The sequence below is a fragment of the Talpa europaea genome (genome assembly GCF_964194135.1).
Source record: "Talpa europaea genome assembly, chromosome: 10".
NCBI lineage: Eukaryota > Metazoa > Chordata > Mammalia > Eulipotyphla > Talpidae > Talpa > Talpa europaea.
This window is the reverse complement of record NC_140077.1, coordinates 59502270-59520623: the sequence shown is the minus strand read 5'-3', so window position 1 is coordinate 59520623 and position 18354 is coordinate 59502270. Positions and strand designations below refer to the sequence as shown.

The 18354-nt window shown below is 38.0% G+C and overlaps 1 protein-coding gene across 1 annotated transcript in view; it reads left to right on the top strand.

The window, feature by feature from the left end:
- SGMS1 (sphingomyelin synthase 1) overlaps window positions 1-17888 on the top strand; it is a gene marked incomplete at its 3' end in the record, with an annotated part of 35387 nt that extends 17499 nt beyond the window's left edge. The window contains exons 3-5 of the mRNA XM_084245277.1: window positions 13677-13830; window positions 16820-16986; window positions 17709-17888. Of these exons, the coding sequence (XP_084101403.1) occupies window positions 13677-13830; window positions 16820-16986; window positions 17709-17888 (501 nt within the window). The remainder of the gene's footprint in view (window positions 1-13676; window positions 13831-16819; window positions 16987-17708) is intronic.
- Between the last annotated feature and the right edge of the window lie 466 nt (window positions 17889-18354).

Below are 18354 nucleotides of genomic sequence, written 5' to 3'. Positions count from 1 at the left end.
TTTGCTTTTTAACCCTTCCAAGAAACCAACCTCACATCTTCTTTATTCTGTATAAAAGTTCTCAAGCACTTGCCTGCAGCTCCTAGTTTTTAGAAAATAACTTGTTGCCATTGAGAATCCAATGATGTAAACTTTGACTGGGACTGGCTTGATAAGCAGTATGTTCTCATTGGTAGCTGATGGTTTAAGACATTTGCTTAAGTTTTCATTCAACTCCTGAAAAAGTCTGTCTGCACTGGGAACATGTTCCACCAAGGACAGGCCATGCCATTTTAAATAGAAATGCAATTGGCCATGCACACTTGAAGATGGATCTGAGATCCAATGTTGAGGGTACGTGCTCTCTAGCACATGGTTCTAGGCCTGTTTCTTCTCAGGATCTGCAGCTGTACCCAGTTTCTGGCAAGCCCAAGCTTGCTTAGCATTGGCACTTATACTGCTGACAAAAATCAGCTTGAGTCATCAGAATATCTAAGCTCTCATGATGAAAGTAACTTAAGGGTTTCTTGGTAAAAGGCAGGGTAATGGCAGGAACTGTGTGCAAAAAAAAAAAAAAATCTAAATGTTTCCTGATTTATAGTATTGCCAGAAATCCTGACTAGGGCATCATTCTGTGATAGTCTTTTGGAAATTGCAATACAAGGGGTAAAAAGTTAGGACACTTAGCAAAAATTATTAGTAAAAACTCATTGAATGTAATGACTCTTGTAGAACAGTGCTCTTTGAAGAATTTTTTTTTTTCTGATAATTTCCAAATCTATCCCAAAGTAGGGAAACTTATGGAACCCTGCATATATTTATTCCACACTCAGAATCAGTAATGACCAAGATTGGCTACATTTGCTTCCCCTATTTTTTTCTATTTTGAAGTATTTTAAATCAAATCACAGACAAAGTCATCTTATTGCTATATCCCTTGTTATGCTTCTAAAAAATTGGAACACTTTATTTGCATAACTTTAGTACTGTTGATACACTGAACATAATTAACAGTTATTATTTAGTACCAGTTACCAGTTCATGGAATGTCATAGTTGTCTTAAAAATGCCTTTTTTCTGTGATTGGTTTCTATCATGCTTCAACCAAGTCCTGGACTCTTACTCATCAAGTGAAAATTTATTTAGCAAACATAGTTTAAGCACCTACTGTGTCTTAGGTATTAGAGTACAAGGCTAAGTCCCTGCCTTTGTGGAAAGCACCTTAAGATCATCTAGTCCAGACATGTACCTAATATAATAAATGTGTGAAGTGCTATCATAATAACTTTAAATCACTGGCTCTAGTGATGGAAAGGAGAAGAGAGATTTGAACAATATGTAAGAGCCAAATCAATACAACTTGATAATACATTTGATGTAGGGAGTGAAAATAGAAAGGAAGGATTTCAAAGGTGATTTGATTTTAGCCTGGGATAATTTCAAGGTAAAGAGGAATGTGATGATGATGATTTCATTTTGAGCAAAGTTTGAGATACTTGAGAGATATCTAAGTGGAATCTGGGACAGTTAGCAATATTTTCTGAAGTTAAGGGGAAAATGAGAGCTAGAAATTTAATATTTGTGAGTCATCATATTCTAGATGGTGTGAAAGCTGTGGTATGAATACAAAGACCAGAAACAGGATGTAAGTGTGCAGTGCTCCCTTGATTGGATAGCCCTTGATTTAAGACACCGTTTTAGTCATGTCATTTGGTGGATACTCTAGAGTTATCAATCATCATTAAGCTACAAGGGAAGAGAGTTTAGCATTAGAGTATGACTTTCTGTTTATCATAGTCACGTGAACCAAAATTTGGTTCCCCCATTATGTTAAACACTGTGATTATTATACTTAATTCTTCCCTTAACACCAGTATTACAATTCATGAATTCTAAGAAAAGTACATGCAGTGGTAATTTTGAAAATTATTCTTATTGTTCATTCATATGATGGCATTGAACTCTTTACAGAATATAATGGCTTGGAGAAGTAATCTTGTGAAATGATTAGGTGAGGAAGAAAAGTGGGCCTCCCATTAAATGCTACTGCAATCATGGCAAGCCCCTGTGAAACATGGGAAGGAAGTAGGTGTGTCCAGTTTCTAGAATAGTACTTTCTGGGAAGCACTTGTCCTGTATCCCAGTATATTTTTGTGCAGGGCTTACGCTGGAGGCTGCCACAGTTTTTGTTGTTTTTTTATTATTAAATTTATTTTCTTACATTGTTCATTTTTATAGGTGTAGTCCCTGTAAGTTCTCCCACTACCAACATAGCCCTTGTGACCCATCAACAGAGTTCCTTGTGCTCTTCCCTTCCCCTGTTTTGACCACTCTCCCTCTTCCTCACCTGCTATATGCCTCAGCTCTATGGTCAGCTTGCAAGTTTTGTCTTTTTCTGGACCTTTTGTTCAATTTCTGTATATTCCACAGTCACAGTTTTGACACACTCTGACCACAGTTTCTCCCCAAGGAGTATGTATACAAACCAGAAAACAACCATTTATTGTCTTGTTCCAAAGCTGTTTAGGATTCATTTGTTGTCTTAAAGGTAGAAGCATGTGAGAATTTGATGATGCTCTAAGCTTTCTTAAGAAAATTTCTGTTTTAATAAATTGCAAAAGAAAATAAAATACCTTAGGACCCAGATTCACAAAAACAGCAGCCTAATGTTAACAGAAGAGAAGAAATTACTTATGCTATTTTCAACTTTAATTTTAGAAATCATATGAATTAATCTAGTGGTTAATCATTAAAGTAAGATGTATGTTGGGTTCTGTTTTATAGTCTCCATGGTGACCTTAGATATAAATTCCTTCAAAAAGAGAATTATGTTACAGCAGAATTCAGGTTTGCTTCCTGTCTGAAAGTAGACTGTTCCAACTAGGTAGGATCTGATACATTGTTTTTGGGGTGTGGGAGTGCTCTTGCCATTCACTTACATGGGAAAGTTTTTGAGTGTTTCTAAACCCAAAATATAACCTAATAAGAATGTTCTACTTCTGTATAGTGGAGAAAACCTGTACTTAGCTGGCTAATGCATTAATCTCATACAGTGTTTTCAGCAAAAATGATGATCTTGAACTTGAAAGGCATGTTTCTTTTTCTCCCTCCTGCACCCCAACATATGTGAACATAGCCTATTGTTGGACAAGAGTTATGTTTGGATTGCATCTGAGGTTAATTGTCTAGTGGAACAATACAAATCAAATATAACAACAAAGACCTACACATTCTCTTCTGTCTCTGTCAGCTTTTCTGCATTTCACATATTAGAAAGATCAAGCACTTACTTCAATTCACTACTGAGCCGTGATGTAGTAGTCACCAACCTAATGGATCTCTTTTCTGATATGAGTTCCATTTTACAATGCAAAAGACCCACCTCTCTTTAGGATTTTATAGCCTGTTTTAGTTCTTTTGTACATTCTCTTGAGTTCCATCCTGCCTTCCTCACTGACAAATTTTGATATTATGATTAGCTTCTGCCATCCTTTTCAGTAGTTCAGAATAGAGCCTGTGTTCTATTGCCAAAATAGCTTTGTGTCATCCTGTTGAATTGTGTGGAACTTTGTCAGTGCCTGGTTTTACCTAATTTTATACTTGCCTCCAGTTTGTCATTGTCAATGTAATTTTCCTTTTTTGTTCATTTTCCTTTTTTGTTATTTCTTGCATATGATTTCTAGTATCCTTCCCCATGCCAAGTTTCTTCTTCACTTACCCATTTCTTGCTCCATTGTTCTCTTCCACTTTCAGGGATTAAAAAAATAGAAGTGCAGTAAATCATTTCTTTCTCTCCCTGTAAAGAAAGATGATTTTCTCCATTTTAAAGAAATTTCATAGTCATTATAGATGCAATGAAAAATACAAAAAGAAAAATTTGACCATATCTTTGTCCCTACCTACTGTTACTATTTCAGTACACTTATTTGTCCATTACTTATACATTTTTTCCTTAATGTACAGTTATTCCTGTTTCTTTATGGTGAACACTTGCTATATGAATTTTTACATGATTTTATAAACCCTACACTTTCTAAATCATTTTCTTATTTAAGTGAGAGATACCAGGAGACTCACACTCCCAGAATGTGAGACTGGCAGATTTTTTAATGTGACTTGTTGTGATTTTTAAAAAAAAGCTGGTTGTTTATTTCTTATACAATCATTTTTATAGAAACTGTGCTGTGCATGGTAAATTTTGAGGATACACAAATGTATAAGACAAGAACACCCTTCTCTCACAAATAGACATCCCGAAGCCATGGTGGACATGTAACCTTGCTGATTACTCTCTTCCTTGTTCAGTCTTCCCTGTAATGGGCACGTGGTGCTCAGTTGTCATGGATACACAGAGGAACGTGGCAAACTCTGCTGGGCATGCGTGGAGGTGCTGTTCTGAGCCAAGTTTCCAAAGGTTGAGTAGGAGTTTGCCAGGTGAACATGAAAAAGGGAGATTTCCAGGTGGAAGAAAGAGAATGGATAGAGAGGAATCTGTGGGAGCAGATATGCCTCTGTGCATGTGAGCCTCTAGGCCGAGTGGTCAGAGAGAAAGCCAGAGAGGCAAGTTGTGAGCAGATTTTAAGGGGTCATGTCATCCTTCTAAGGATTGGGCTTTGTTTAGGGAGTTTGGCTCTAGAAAGTCAGGAAAATTTTTAGCAGGGAGTATTATGTGATCACATCTGTCTCTTAGAGGCATCTCTCCAGGGATGTAGTGAATAGGCTGTTAGGGAGGGAGGAGGAGAGGTAGACTCAGAGTGGTGCCACATTACATAAACCCGCTCGCGCAGATAGAATACTAAAGGTTTTGTTCCCATTTAATTCTCACAACAGTGACAAGGAGGAGATTGCAGTCGGTTCAGAGATGCCTGACCTCCCTTTTGCTTACAGGTACTAACAGTAATAAGCAGCAGAGGTGAAAAGTTTGACCTTAATCTGTTCCTATTACTTTGCCTGAGGGAGACAGGTGAGGCTACTTTTGTGTGGTGGTCTGAATTAGAGGTGAGGATGCAGAGAGGTCTATGTGTGGGAGACATAGGGAGGATGCAGAGAGGTCTGTGTGTGGGAGACATAGGGAAGATGACAGAGATTTTCTACATAGCAGCAGCCATCTAGTGTGAAGCACTGTCCAAGTGTCCGAGTACAACAGACAATGAGCCTTTCATTCTGAGGAAGGATTCCAGAGACACCAGACAGTACAGGCCAGTGGGTTCCATTCAAAAGCCATATTGCTCCACTGATAGACTCCCAGTGACCTTGTTTGAGCATCACAATGAATAATGACAGTAATTGATTGTAATACATTAATCTTAAGCATTTTAAAAATTAGTGTTGGGGAAGAAAAAAGATGTAAAGGAAATACTAGTAATAGAAAATCACCCTTTACAACCACTATCATAACAAGTCAAGTAAGACTCATCATTGGATGCGAATCCATTGGGTAAAAGGTTGGGGCAATAATATTCGCATAATGTCCACAATATCACAAAGTCTTCACTGATTATAAAGGGCAAAGGTGTGTATTTAGTGGAGAAATATGCCAAACACTTCCATAACCCAGGGATCAAACCAGTAGCAGGACAATTGACATTAGATGCTTGGATGTGATACACTGAGTGGACATATCATTTCTGTAATATTTGTACCATTTAGCCTGAATTTAAACATAAGCAATCAGATAAAACCAAATTGAGGGGTATTTGAAAAGGAAAGTAGACTGGACTCTTAAAAAGGTCATTTTCATTTTTTAAAAAGCAATAAACTGTCGTAGACTAGGGAAAATTAAGAGTATCGACAAATGACATCAATATATATTTTCTGATTAGATCCTAGTTTGGTTGGGGGGTGGGGCTATGAAAGGTATTATTATTATTATTTTTAAGATTTATTTATGCATACAAGAGCTGGGGTACAGGCCAGAGGTGTGTGGGGGAGTGTGTGTGTGAGAGGGTTCACCAGAGACAGAGTGGGGAACAGAACAGGCAGATTGAATACACTGCTGAGGGTAGCAGCAGGCAAGCCAGGAGAGGTCTGCTGCACCATGTGGGTAGCTCCTTGACCAGGGGAATCGAACTCGTGTTGCAGTGGCTGCGGACAGCTTCATAGGTTGCATCTTAACCCTTGCGCCACCAGGGAGGCCCTGAAAGGTATTATTGAGACAATGCAGAAGTTCAATTCAGGATGTCTGTTATCTGTGACAGGATTGTGTCTCTGTGAAGTTTTGAGTGTGACTAGAAAAGAAAATGAATATCCTGATCTTTATATTTGGGGATGAAATGTCATAATGTATTTAGCTTATACCCAAATGGCCCAGGAAAACAAAAAAAGGATGAGACAGAGTAGCAAACATGGAAAAATGTTGTTTATATATGATCCTTAAGGGGCTACAAGTGTTCATTATACTCTTCTTTAGTTTAGAAATATTCAAGAGAAAAATCTGAGAAAAGTTTTTTCTTTTTCCCTTAAATTTTCGCTTCATGTCAAGGTAGGCCGAAGGATCTCTCAACGCTTTAAGCAAATATAATTTTATTAAAGGGGCTCTTGGCTGGCTGAAATAGTAGATTTCTCTAATGTGATGAATAACATTGTAGGGGAATGGGAGTCAATAGCTGACCTTTATTTAAGATTTTATGAAGTCTTTGATAAGTCTCCTTACAAGAACCTATGAAAAAATGTTAAAGGTTTTACTGGAGAAAAGGGGATTCTAATTGGAGAATCGGCAGTGTTTCCCTGCTGATAATCACCTGGAGACCCAACTCACCCCACCCTGATAACAAACCTGCCTGATATAGGAATTAATGGATACATTTGATAACAGAGCAATAGATGCAAAGTCAAATCCTTTGAGCTTAGTGGAGGGAAAAATCTATTTAAAAGGTGTATGTGTGTGTTCTAAGAGGATATGTCTAGTGAACATTTTCTACATTAGATCAGTTGAGGTAGATACAGTATTTGTGGAGGACATTTAATCTTCCAACAGTGAAACGATTACCATCTGGAGGAAGATTTCTAAAAAGTCTCTTATGATCACAGATGAGCATCTGTGAAGCCTGTATTATTAAGGAGAACCCTCCAAATTTCACTTGTTGGCTGCTAGGCATTGAATTTCTCACCCCTCCACCAGAAGATTCACCTACCTTGGTTGTTGAAATGCTATCTTAAATTTGTACTGTGGTATATAATTTTAGCAATCACTTTTACAAACATTACCTCTCTTGTCAGTGAGGGTCGAGGATAAGATGTCTTGTTCTTGCCATTTTATACACGAGAGAATTGAAACTAGAATGGGTAAAAATGGTTTATCCAGAGCCCCCGCTAGATGGTTAACTCAACCTGGAGTGTGGGATGGACTTATTCTCATTGTTGACCTGTAAACTCAGGACACCTTTGGACCATCCCTGTAACAGTGCAGTATAAAGCAAGGAAAGTTAAAATCAAATTGAAAACAATTTGTATAAGGAGACAAAAAAATATGCAATTTGCAAAAGAGTTCCATGAAAATAACTGGGACGGGAAGTTTGATTTAAAGGATAAAACAATCAAGAACAATAAATCTTCATTGAGTAAAGAATCAATATTATTTTCTCTATTTAACTATATTTATTTAAATAACATATAAAATGGATTACATTTCTTTTTTTTTTTTTAGTATATGAAAAGGCTAGTATTTGAATCCAAGCCTTTTTTATTTTTTTATTATTGTTTTTTTTTATTTTTTATAATAAATTTTATTTTTATATTCCCCATACAATTGCAACCCCCTTATTTTGACCCCAATCCCTCCCCTCCCCGCCTCCACCTCCCATAGAGTGTCTCTGGTTAAAAACTATGCATATTGCAACATTATTTACAATAGCTAGAACATGGAAACAAACTAAATGTCCACTTATACAGGACTGGATAGAGAAGATTCTACAAATGGAATACCATTCAACCATAAGAAAAAATGAAATGTTGTCATTTACAGAAAAATGGAAGAAATTCCAGGAAATTGTGTGTAGTAAATAATACAGAATGATAAAGCTTTGTGTATTTACATAGTGAACTATTCACCAAAGCAAAATACTTACAAAAACTAGCAGACACAAATAAATGAGGTGAGGTCACTAAGGTCAAGAGGGTGGGGAGAGGGAAATAGTCAAAAGGGGTATAATGGAAAACTAAGTAAATAAAATCTCCAATTCTCGTAATTGCCAGAGTAAATGAAATTCCATCAAAGGACAAGAGAAAGAAAGGTGAACATTAGTGCTGGCAGCAAAAGCAGTGGCTTTTAGTGCAGGATTATGGATTTCACAGCCACTCCAGAATGCAGAGGTTTGAAAGATGAACTGAATTTTAGAAATTAGTTTAAAGTTTAAAATGTTATGTTTATAAAAACAGATTTTTTAGAACTCATTTGGGTAATTTCTAAAACAAAACCAAACATGAGAGCTGCCCCAATCCTTCCAAAGTAAAGGAGTAATTTCTATAAGAAAGCGCACTCTTTAATACTTGGTTCTCTAACTAAAGCTACTGTAACCTTTGCTTAGATTCTCGTGTGCAAAAAAAAGTTGGACTCTGTACAAAAAAAGTTAATGTTTTATTATAAAAACCACCCTACTGTCTTTTTTTACTGACTACTCAAGTAATAGTAGAAAGGTTTGAGAAATTATAAGGGGCAGTTTGAGCCTCTTACCATTTCTGTGAACTCTAAAAGGCACCTATAAAGACACTACTATCCCTGTGTAAACTTCATGGTCCCACTAAAGGACAGTTTCCTAGCCTGTATTAATTCTTAAGTACCCATCATTGGTTAGAAGTGTGCTTTGGCATTTGTAATTCAGTACGTGGCATGATTTTGCTGTTTAGGGCCTTAGACATTTGGGGAGTTGAAGTTGAGCATGGAACTGCAGTGTGTAGTGTGTTTCTCAGCTGCAGGCTGCTTAGAATATGGAGTGACAGGGACACCAATGGCCTCCTGCTCCCCACAGCTTGATTCCCTCAGCAGGTCTGATTTGCGGTGTGGTTATTTAAAGGCAGTTTTCCTGGTGTGTCAAGGTCACATAATGGTGAATTTTCCATTTTGGAGGAAGACTGTTCTTCCATAACAAGATTAAAGATTATTTGTCCTTGTGGTAGAGTTGCTCAGTGAATGAGTGAATGAATGAATGAATGAGGACTTTGGGATACACCTGACTGTTCATGTTGTTGGAGTCAAGTGTGACAGCACGAAATTAACTCCATAAAGTACCAAGTTACTTCATATGTATCCAGGCCCTGATTTCTCTTCAAGTTTTTGAGGGACTGACAGTGCTCAGGTAGCAGAGTTGGCACATGGAGTCAGAAAAGTTGGTCCCATTGCAGCACCAAAGCCAGGAGATTCAGGACCTGCTTTACTGAGTTTTCAGGGCTGCTGTGAGAGGAAGCCTTGATAAGGGCCAGTTAATGGCATTTCTGTTCTTTAGCACCAGTCATTGATTTATGCAGCATTTTTTGATGCATTTTTAGCTCCAGATCTTTCCTCTCCTGCCGTTAGGGACTGAAACAGTGAATGGGACATTCACTGTTCTTCAAGTGCAGGTAAGAGAAGTAGAACAAGTACACTAGACCATCTGCAGACTGAATGAAGGTAAACAGACACTCATAAGTGCTTTGTGTTATTGAATATTGAGGAAATACTTGGGAGTATTGAGAAAATACTGTTTCAGTGATCAGAGGCTCCCTGGTTGTGACTGTACTGAGTGGTCTTATTCATATGCCTCTCCCACATTCTCCTGCTCTTGGTTTCTTTCTGTGCCTTATTATTGCTTAAGTGATTTGACCAGTTTAATTTCTTAACCAGTCATTAGATGTTGAAGAAAATTGCTTTATTTTTTTACTGAATATTGATTTCTCTATGCCCCTAGGAGACCTTAAGTCATATAGTAGTGTAGGTTTGAGACCTTCTTGTCACAGCTTTGCAGTACCTACTGAGAGAGTGTTGATGCCCATGCCTCCCAATATAGTTCTGCTTTCAAAAATGCACGTTCAAAAGCCCACTGAAGCGGAGGTTACACTTGCAGTTACAATGCAGTAAGCACATTCCATCTTTTTTTCCCACCAAATACAACAACAACAACAACAAAATTCACTGAGCAGAATGTGTGGAGCAGCTTTTGGAGGACTCTGAAAATGGTAGTGGCAGATTTGGGGAGGAAACTAAAATAAGAAGTATGAAGGGTAATGTGAAAGTCTGTGTTCTTTTTTCTGCACCTTGTCCCCTCCTCTCCCAGGAGCCTGCCTGAGAAGATCTCTGCCGTTGTACCTTCCCCGCCCTTGACTAGTGTTTTTTTAGGTTTGCTAATTTCACGTGGGGAAAAAAATGAACTGTTCAAGTTAATATTTATTTCTATTTGTTTGACAGAATCTGTGCCTCCAGCCTGTCACATCCTTTGTCCTTTGATAAATTTTATTTCTTCAATTAGTTTTATTTACTTGATTTGTATGATTTATATTGTAGTATATATGATAAAGATAACTTGCTTCTGCTCCAGTGATTTTAAAATTTGTCTCTAACTTTGTTTGCTTTTTAAGATATAAATTAAAATTGTTTATGTAGCTAGAAACATCCATCTTCTTTCCTGGTCCCCTTGAGTTTAAAGAGACTTTCCCTTGCAGAGATTCAACAAACACAAGAAGATATTTTTCAAAGAAAACTTAGGTGTCATAGGGCATGAGTAGTAAATGTGGCATCATTTCCTCCGTGTGTTGTTTGCCTCATAATTTCTCTCTCCTAGCCTACACATAGTTTTCCCACACACATTTTTCAGCTAAAGTAAGAGAGCAAATTTTGTGGTGATAGGGCTTGAAAACATGATTTCTGGAGTTTTGAAAGGACAATTTGGAATTATAACAGACCTAAGCCAAACTTTTAATTTAAAATGGAAAAAAAAATTAATCATGTTTACACCTACATGCAATTTAAAAAATAAAATGGTTCTGTATGACTTATGAAAAACCTAACCTTAATCCTACTCCAGTCTACTTTCCTACTGTCATTTTACTGATTCTTGTTTTTAAATTTAATCCTTTTTTGGCATCATTTTTCTTCTGCTACCAACTCTTATATGCCTTTAGCCCTCACCCCGCTCCCTCTTAACCTCAGAAACCTCACTTCATGCATTAATGTCCACAAGTTTCAATAAGTATTTTACAGTGCCTGGTATGTAAATGTCCAGTATCCAATATTTGTCTTTGTTATTCTGACTTGCTTTGCTGCACATAATGCCCTTGGACTCCTTCCATTTTTGCAACTTCCTTATGACTGAATATTATTCCATTTGTGGATATGACATATCTTATTGACCTAGTCTTCTATTCGTGGGCATTTAGATTGTAAATAGCTGCAATCAACATTGTAGAATAAGTAGTTTATTTTAATTGATGATTTCATCTTTGGATAGGTGACCAGAAGTGGGACTGCTAGGTCATGTGATATTTCCATTATTAGGATTTTTTTTTTAAAGGTCAATCCAGATTGCTTTCCAAAATGTCCACTCCAGTTTATATCCTCACCAACAGTGCAATAGGGTCCCTCTTTGTCTGCACCTGCTCCTGTGCCAGTCTCACAGGTGTGCCATGGCATCTCAATGTGGTTTTAATCTGCATCGCCCTTGTTAGAGCAATGATAAATATTTTTCTGTGTATCTATTGGCTTGTATCTATTGTGTATCTATTCACCTTGGTGAGTTGTCTTATTCACTCTATTGTCCATTATTAATTGATATTTTAGTGTTTTTTAAATTATGTAAGTTTTTTATATATCTTTGCAATTTGAGGCCTTTTTGTGGCCCCATGTAAACTTCATTATTTTTTGTTCAGTTTCTTTAAAGAATATTGATGGTGTTTTAGTGGAGATTGCATTAAATTGATCACTTTAGGTAGGGTAGTTATTTTAATTATATTTGTTCTCCCCATCCATGAGCATGGAATGTCTTTCCATTTCCTTATGTCAAATTTTATCTTTAACTCTTATTACAGGGTTATTTTTATTGCTTTGTGTGTGTGTGTGTGTGTGTGTGTTTGCCCTTAGGTCTCTAAGTTGCATAGCAATATTGGAATATGTATTTATATATATAAAATATTAAAATTTATAATATTTCCTATAATTTCTAATACAGGATATTAGCCTACTCTTCCAGCTTTGAAAGACCAGGATTAAATACTTGTGCTTCCCAATCCCTATAGAATTATCTTCTTTCTCAAAACAATGTCAGTAATAGATTTCTTTCACCAGAGTTCAAATTTCAGTTGCTAATATTGGACAATCGTTCTTTCATGCGGAGTTTAGGGCTAATATAAAATTGCATGTGTTCTGGTCTTTTTCCTTCCTTTCCTCCCCTATGCCCACCATCCCACTCCAAGAGTTCATGATTTTTATCCCATCTTCTCAGTGTAGTCTACTGTACTTGATTTATCTCAATATTTAGTGCTCACATTATTATAGTTTTGTAAGTACTATTCACAGCCAAGTTATGCAGTTTCCCATAGAGTCAGTAATCACCTTGCTTTTGCTTAATATTTTTCTGTGTACTTATCAGCCCCACATGTGACTTTCCTCTCAATACAGTGTGAGCTATTGACTTCTGTGTTTATCTCATTGCCTTGAAGATGCCCCTTAACACTGACTCACTCATTGGCTACTCACTTTCTAAGTCTGCTTCACACATAGCTTATTGGCTCTCCCTTCATGGACATCCTGGCCAATTTCATTTCTTCTTTTGTTCAGGGCTTATTCCTCTGTAATTTCCTGGGACTAAAAAAAAGAAAAAAAGAAAGAAAGACAGACACTCCTCTGTGTCTTTTCTACTTCTCAAGACCTAGACTGAGCACTTCTGTGATCAGATGTAGGGCTGGTGGCAATTTTCCCTCACACCAAACTGTTCTTTTCACTCTCTTTCACTCAGTTCTAACACTGACATTATGAATACAGAGTCAGAGCCTAGTTGTTACGAGTTCAGTCTCACACTGACTGATTTGTGAGACATCAGTCTCACAAGTCCAGATTGTTACTTGTGCTTCTGACTGACCAGCTGTAAACCATACTCAGACCCTACTAATTTGCTAGAGCGACTCACAGAACTCAGGAAAACCTTCTAATTATTGATTACCAGTTTATTACAGAAGGACATATCTCAGGGACTGCCAGAGAGATGAAATGTATGGGGCAGGGTCTAGGGAAGAGCATGGGACTGCTGTGGTCTCCACATGCCTCTCTACTTTTCACCAGCCTGGAGGCTCTGCCAACCACCATCTTTTTGCAATTTTTTGTGGAGGCTTCTTTAGGGTAGGCATGATTAATTAAGTCTTTGGCCATTAGTGATTAACTCAACCCAGTCCTTCTTCCTTCCCTGAAGATGGAGAAGTAGCACTGAAAATGCAATCCTGTAATTACCTGGTTGTTTCTCCTGGCAAAGAGCCTCCATCCTTAGGTGCTTTCCACAAGTCACCTCATTCCCAAGAACTCAAGTGCGGTTGAAAGAGGTTTGCCATGAATAACATACATTTATCTCTCAGGAAATTCCAAAGGTTGTAGAAGCTCTATGCAAGGAACTGAGACAAAGACCAAATATGTATTTATTATAAATCACAATATCACATAGCTTAACTCTGAAGATAAATAGTAATCATAGAACACTTTTATGTGGGCTAATAATGAATCTTGTTTTCTCTTTTCCCACCAGCTTTTTGGAGACTGGGAAGCCCAACTGCGGAGAATAATGAAGCTCATTGCCGGCGGTGGCTTGTCTATCACTGGCTCTCACAACATGTGTGGGGACTATCTGTATAGTGGCCACACAGTCATGCTCACACTCACCTACTTATTTATCAAAGAGTGTAAGTCTACCTTACATAAAAGTTTCTCACCTGCCATTGCCCATGGTCTCTGGAAAGTATGAAAGCAAGACTAGAGACATCGAGAGAACAGCAACTATTTCTGCCACAGACCCAGATGTAGCAGGCACCAGAGAAATATATCTGGAGGAAGGAATTATTCTTCTGGATGGAGTGTTGTTTCTTCAATGTCAGCTGTAGTACTCTATTGTTTTACAGCTACTGGAAGGAGGCAGACGGAATTCCCATAAGGACACAAATTGTAATGTCAGGGCCTGCTTGGATAATGGTGGATGATGGGTTCACTCAATAGCCATTTTTTAAGGGCATAGCACTGAGCTTTAAGCTGAGAGAGAGTATGGGTCTGATGTCACCACCCTCATAGAAATAATGGGTTAGGAACTCTAATGATGAAGAGTAGGACATTTCCTTTTAAAATGTCCTTAATGTATTTTATAATGAAACACAGAAATAACAATCCTGTACACTGTGCAGGTATAATTATATATATATATATATTAATATTTGCCATATCTATTTCAAATAATCCTTAAAACTGAAGTGTTCTATATGAATGAAGCCTTTCATCCCTCCCTCTTCCCATTTTCCCATATCATTTCTTGGTTTTTACAGCTTTTGACTTGGTCAAAAAACATACATGTTTTTATACTTGTGTATCATTGTTTTGTCGTTTTTGAAATTTCCATGAATGATAGCATGCTATATATAGCATCCATTGCTTTTCTCTTTCATACTGTGTTTCTGCGAGACATCAGACTCTGGTTCATTTGTATTGCTGTTACTGTTTTAGTAGTAAATGAACCACAGATTATTTATTTCTCTACTTGTCAAAAATTCATTTATCCTCAATATTTTACTATTAGAAACAGTCTCAAAGAAACTATAAAAATAGTTTATATGGAGAGTGACAATTAGAACCAGGTGCTGGCACCCCAGAGAAGGGACACACACTGCAATCAGGTAGTGTCTAGGAAAGAGCATGTGACATTTTCTAGAACTTTAGTGTTGTTGGAATTCAGAGTAGTAATGAGAATAATACTCAGAGGTAATCGTGAGAAATGAAAAATGAACTGAGAGATTGGAACCAGAGCACAGAACATGCTATGAGCCACAAGAAGGAACCCAAAGTTCCACTTTATGGAAATATGGTGCCCACTGTAGCCAGAAGGGGCAGTGTTGTCTTACTTGTCCTCTAGAAAGAGAAATCACTCTTGTAGCAGCTGGCAGGATGGAGTGGAGAGGGCCAAGATTGGAGACCAAGAAGAAAGTTTAGAGACTAGCTGCTTTTGTAATCCAGGAAAGAGATGGTGATGGTCTGACCTACCATGATGCTTTTAGGGATGGAAAAGAGTGGAGGGAGCTCAGCGTGATAAACAAAGCAGAGTCAGCATGTAACAGGATTGATTGTGAGGATAAAGGGGACAGTTGTTGGACTGAAAGATGGAAACACAGTTTTGGTTTTAAAATATGAAGGGAAAACAGGAGGAGAAGAGATGATGGGGTTCAGGGCCTAAGAAAGAGAAGGGAGAGTAGATGTTCTGCTTATACTTAGTATGTGACCAAATAGAGTGAATTCTAACTGTGTCTGCTCACAATTGGCAGGGTATGATTTTGTCCTTGTCTGGGATTTACCAGGCATAGAAAATGGGAGCTGAACAGGCCTGATGTCAGCAGCCCTGGGGGTGAGGATAGGGGTTCCTGCCCCCTTCTAGCTAGTACCTGAAATAATTTAATGGGATTAAGCCTTACTCTTCTTAAAGATAAGGCCTTGTGCTATGGTGGGAAGTTCTGAAGACTTGGGCCACCAGCTCTGATGGTGAATCCTGGTGCTGTCACTGCCCTGTCAGTGGCAGGGGTAGAAGGGGGAAACTTTACACTAAGTCTGCATTTCTCATCTTTAGAACAAGATGCTGATAACTATTTCATGGGTAAGGGAGAGGTGGTGAAAATTAGAATAGATGGTATGTGTAGACATTAATAAAATCGCTTGGAGAATGAATAGTAGCCTCTCTGTGGTGGTGTATTGTTAAGGTATCAAATACACATTTTCCTGGAAAGGGCATATGGAGCCCTGTACATATATAAGAACTCTACCAGCACCACCACTCCATTGAAATTGCAAACATCCCTTTACCTTTACTACTGATCTGACTTGGCCAGTTTGACTTTATTTTTCCATAACATTTAACACCTAACATAGTATATAATTTACTTATTTTTTGTAATATCTCTTTTCCCTACTAAGAAGGGAACTCCTCACAAAGGAGATTATTTGCCTGTTTTGTTCACTTATCCAGTAGCTAGAGCAGGTGCTGTCCTGCATGTAGTAAATGTGTGATAAATATTAGTTGAATGAATGAGTGATTCTTGTCTCCTTGAGAATCCAATAAATCCTGAACTTTCTCCCATGCTGGGAGCGTAGATCACATTCAAACATTTTTGCCTAAAATTTCAGACCCTCTGAAGCCCATTCATGAGAATACAGGTAGAAAGACCTGCACTAATAGAGATTTTGATGCTTCCCTCAATTGACATTCCTATAGAGTATAGACGACTATCACAAGTATTTATCTGACACTGCCCTAACTTTAGGAATGCCCTTGGACTAGAATCTCTGGGCATTTGGATAGTCTATTAGTTGTATTTGGAAAATGCAAATTTCAAAGACTTTCAAACTAGTGTGTGGTTGCAGAGATTGGAAAGCAGATAAAACAGTTTCATCAGTTTTGCCTAGTACATGTATAAGGTTCTATAGACAGACCAAAAGTATTTATTTTTATAAAGAGCATTAACCCCAAGGTATTTGTCAGTAAATTTAGTTAAATGTCAGTGAGCAATGTTTTCAGTGGAACTTGATACATTAACCTGTCCTTACCTGTCCTTTTAAACCTTGGGTACTGCAGTAAAGGTGGCATTGTGTGCCCTTAGTGGCACTAGAATAATGGAGCTATTGCATTTTTCCTCTGTTCAGATTCCCCTCGACGACTCTGGTGGTATCACTGGATCTGCTGGCTTCTCAGCGTGGTTGGAATCTTCTGTATTCTCTTAGCACATGACCACTACACTGTGGATGTGGTGGTGGCATATTACATCACCACGAGACTCTTCTGGTGGTACCACACTATGGCCAATCAGCAAGTAAGTTTTTACCCCCATTTGATTTCAACTTCAGTTGCTCCTGGCCTGGTGCAACTGGTGTGGCAGGGGGAAAAGTATGAAGAATCTGCAGATGTCTTAGGTTTCTCTTTTCTAAATGGGGAGTAGACTAATATTTTGTCTTTCGTAATGCCACTCCACTTCAGAATCAAAAACGGACAAGAAATGGGTTAATATAATGACATAAGGGACAGTATTACATTATATAATGACATAAATTAATATATTGACATCCTTCCAGAACACTCTCATTGTCCTTGAAAATTATTTTCTATGTTGTGCCTACCTGCTGCTTGATTTGCCTTCCTGCCTTCTTCCTATCCTTGGCCCTCACCAACCTTTCATTAAGTCTGTTCATTTTAATTGTAGAAGAGAGTAACTAAAAACTGAATTGAGGTATTTACTTATAGATAGGAGATTGAGTAAGCCAGGAGTTTTCCATGCACTCCCAGAATTGGGGTTTTTCTGCCAGAGTGTTAACCCAGTGTACAGATGATTGCAGAGTATAGAATTGTGGTGTTACTGTAAAACTGGGTAACTGGATGTGTGGGTAGACATAGGGTGGGCCTGGAGTCCTTTGTGAGTTTTAACATGAAAAATGTTTGAACTTCAAATAAAGATGATAAGAAAGGTGTGTGTTCCTTTGGGAGCTGGAACGATGAATTGTTCTTCCTGATTGGGTTTGCTTTTCTTTGTTATCATAGGTGCTAAAAGAAGCTTCCCAGATGAACCTCCTGGCCAGGGTGTGGTGGTACAGGCCATTTCAGTACTTTGAAAAGAATGTCCAAGGAATTGTGCCTCGATCTTACCATTGGCCCTTCCCCTGGCCAGTAGTCCACCTTGGTAGACAAGTTAAATACAGCCGGTTGGTGAACGACACATAACAGCTGTACAAAGCGGGGGGGAAAAGAGGAACTGTCCTAAGTGCTAAGAACTCCATGAGAGAAGATGCCATAAAATAAACACCTCCCTAATCCTATTATCTTTCAACAGTTAACTTGACTTAACCTATTGATTTACCTGGTCAGCACTGTGATCTTTTTTTCCTCTCCAAAGGACCTGCGTTGGACAACAATAAAGAAAATTTAACCTATCATGCACTGTACACATACCCTGTTCATAAGTTTGGTATTTACATAACCTGCGACCACCGTGTTCCTTTGTATATGATGCAACAGCATAAATGTAAGCTTTTATATCATAAGTTCTGGTCTTTCCAGTCACATCTGGAAATAAAGCGTATTATTTTCTTGGGAAAACATACTTTCATATCTCTTGCCCCAAAGATTGGGCTGTAAGCCATTTTCTAGCAAATGTCTCTATGAAGGTTTCTAAGTACCTGAATGGGGT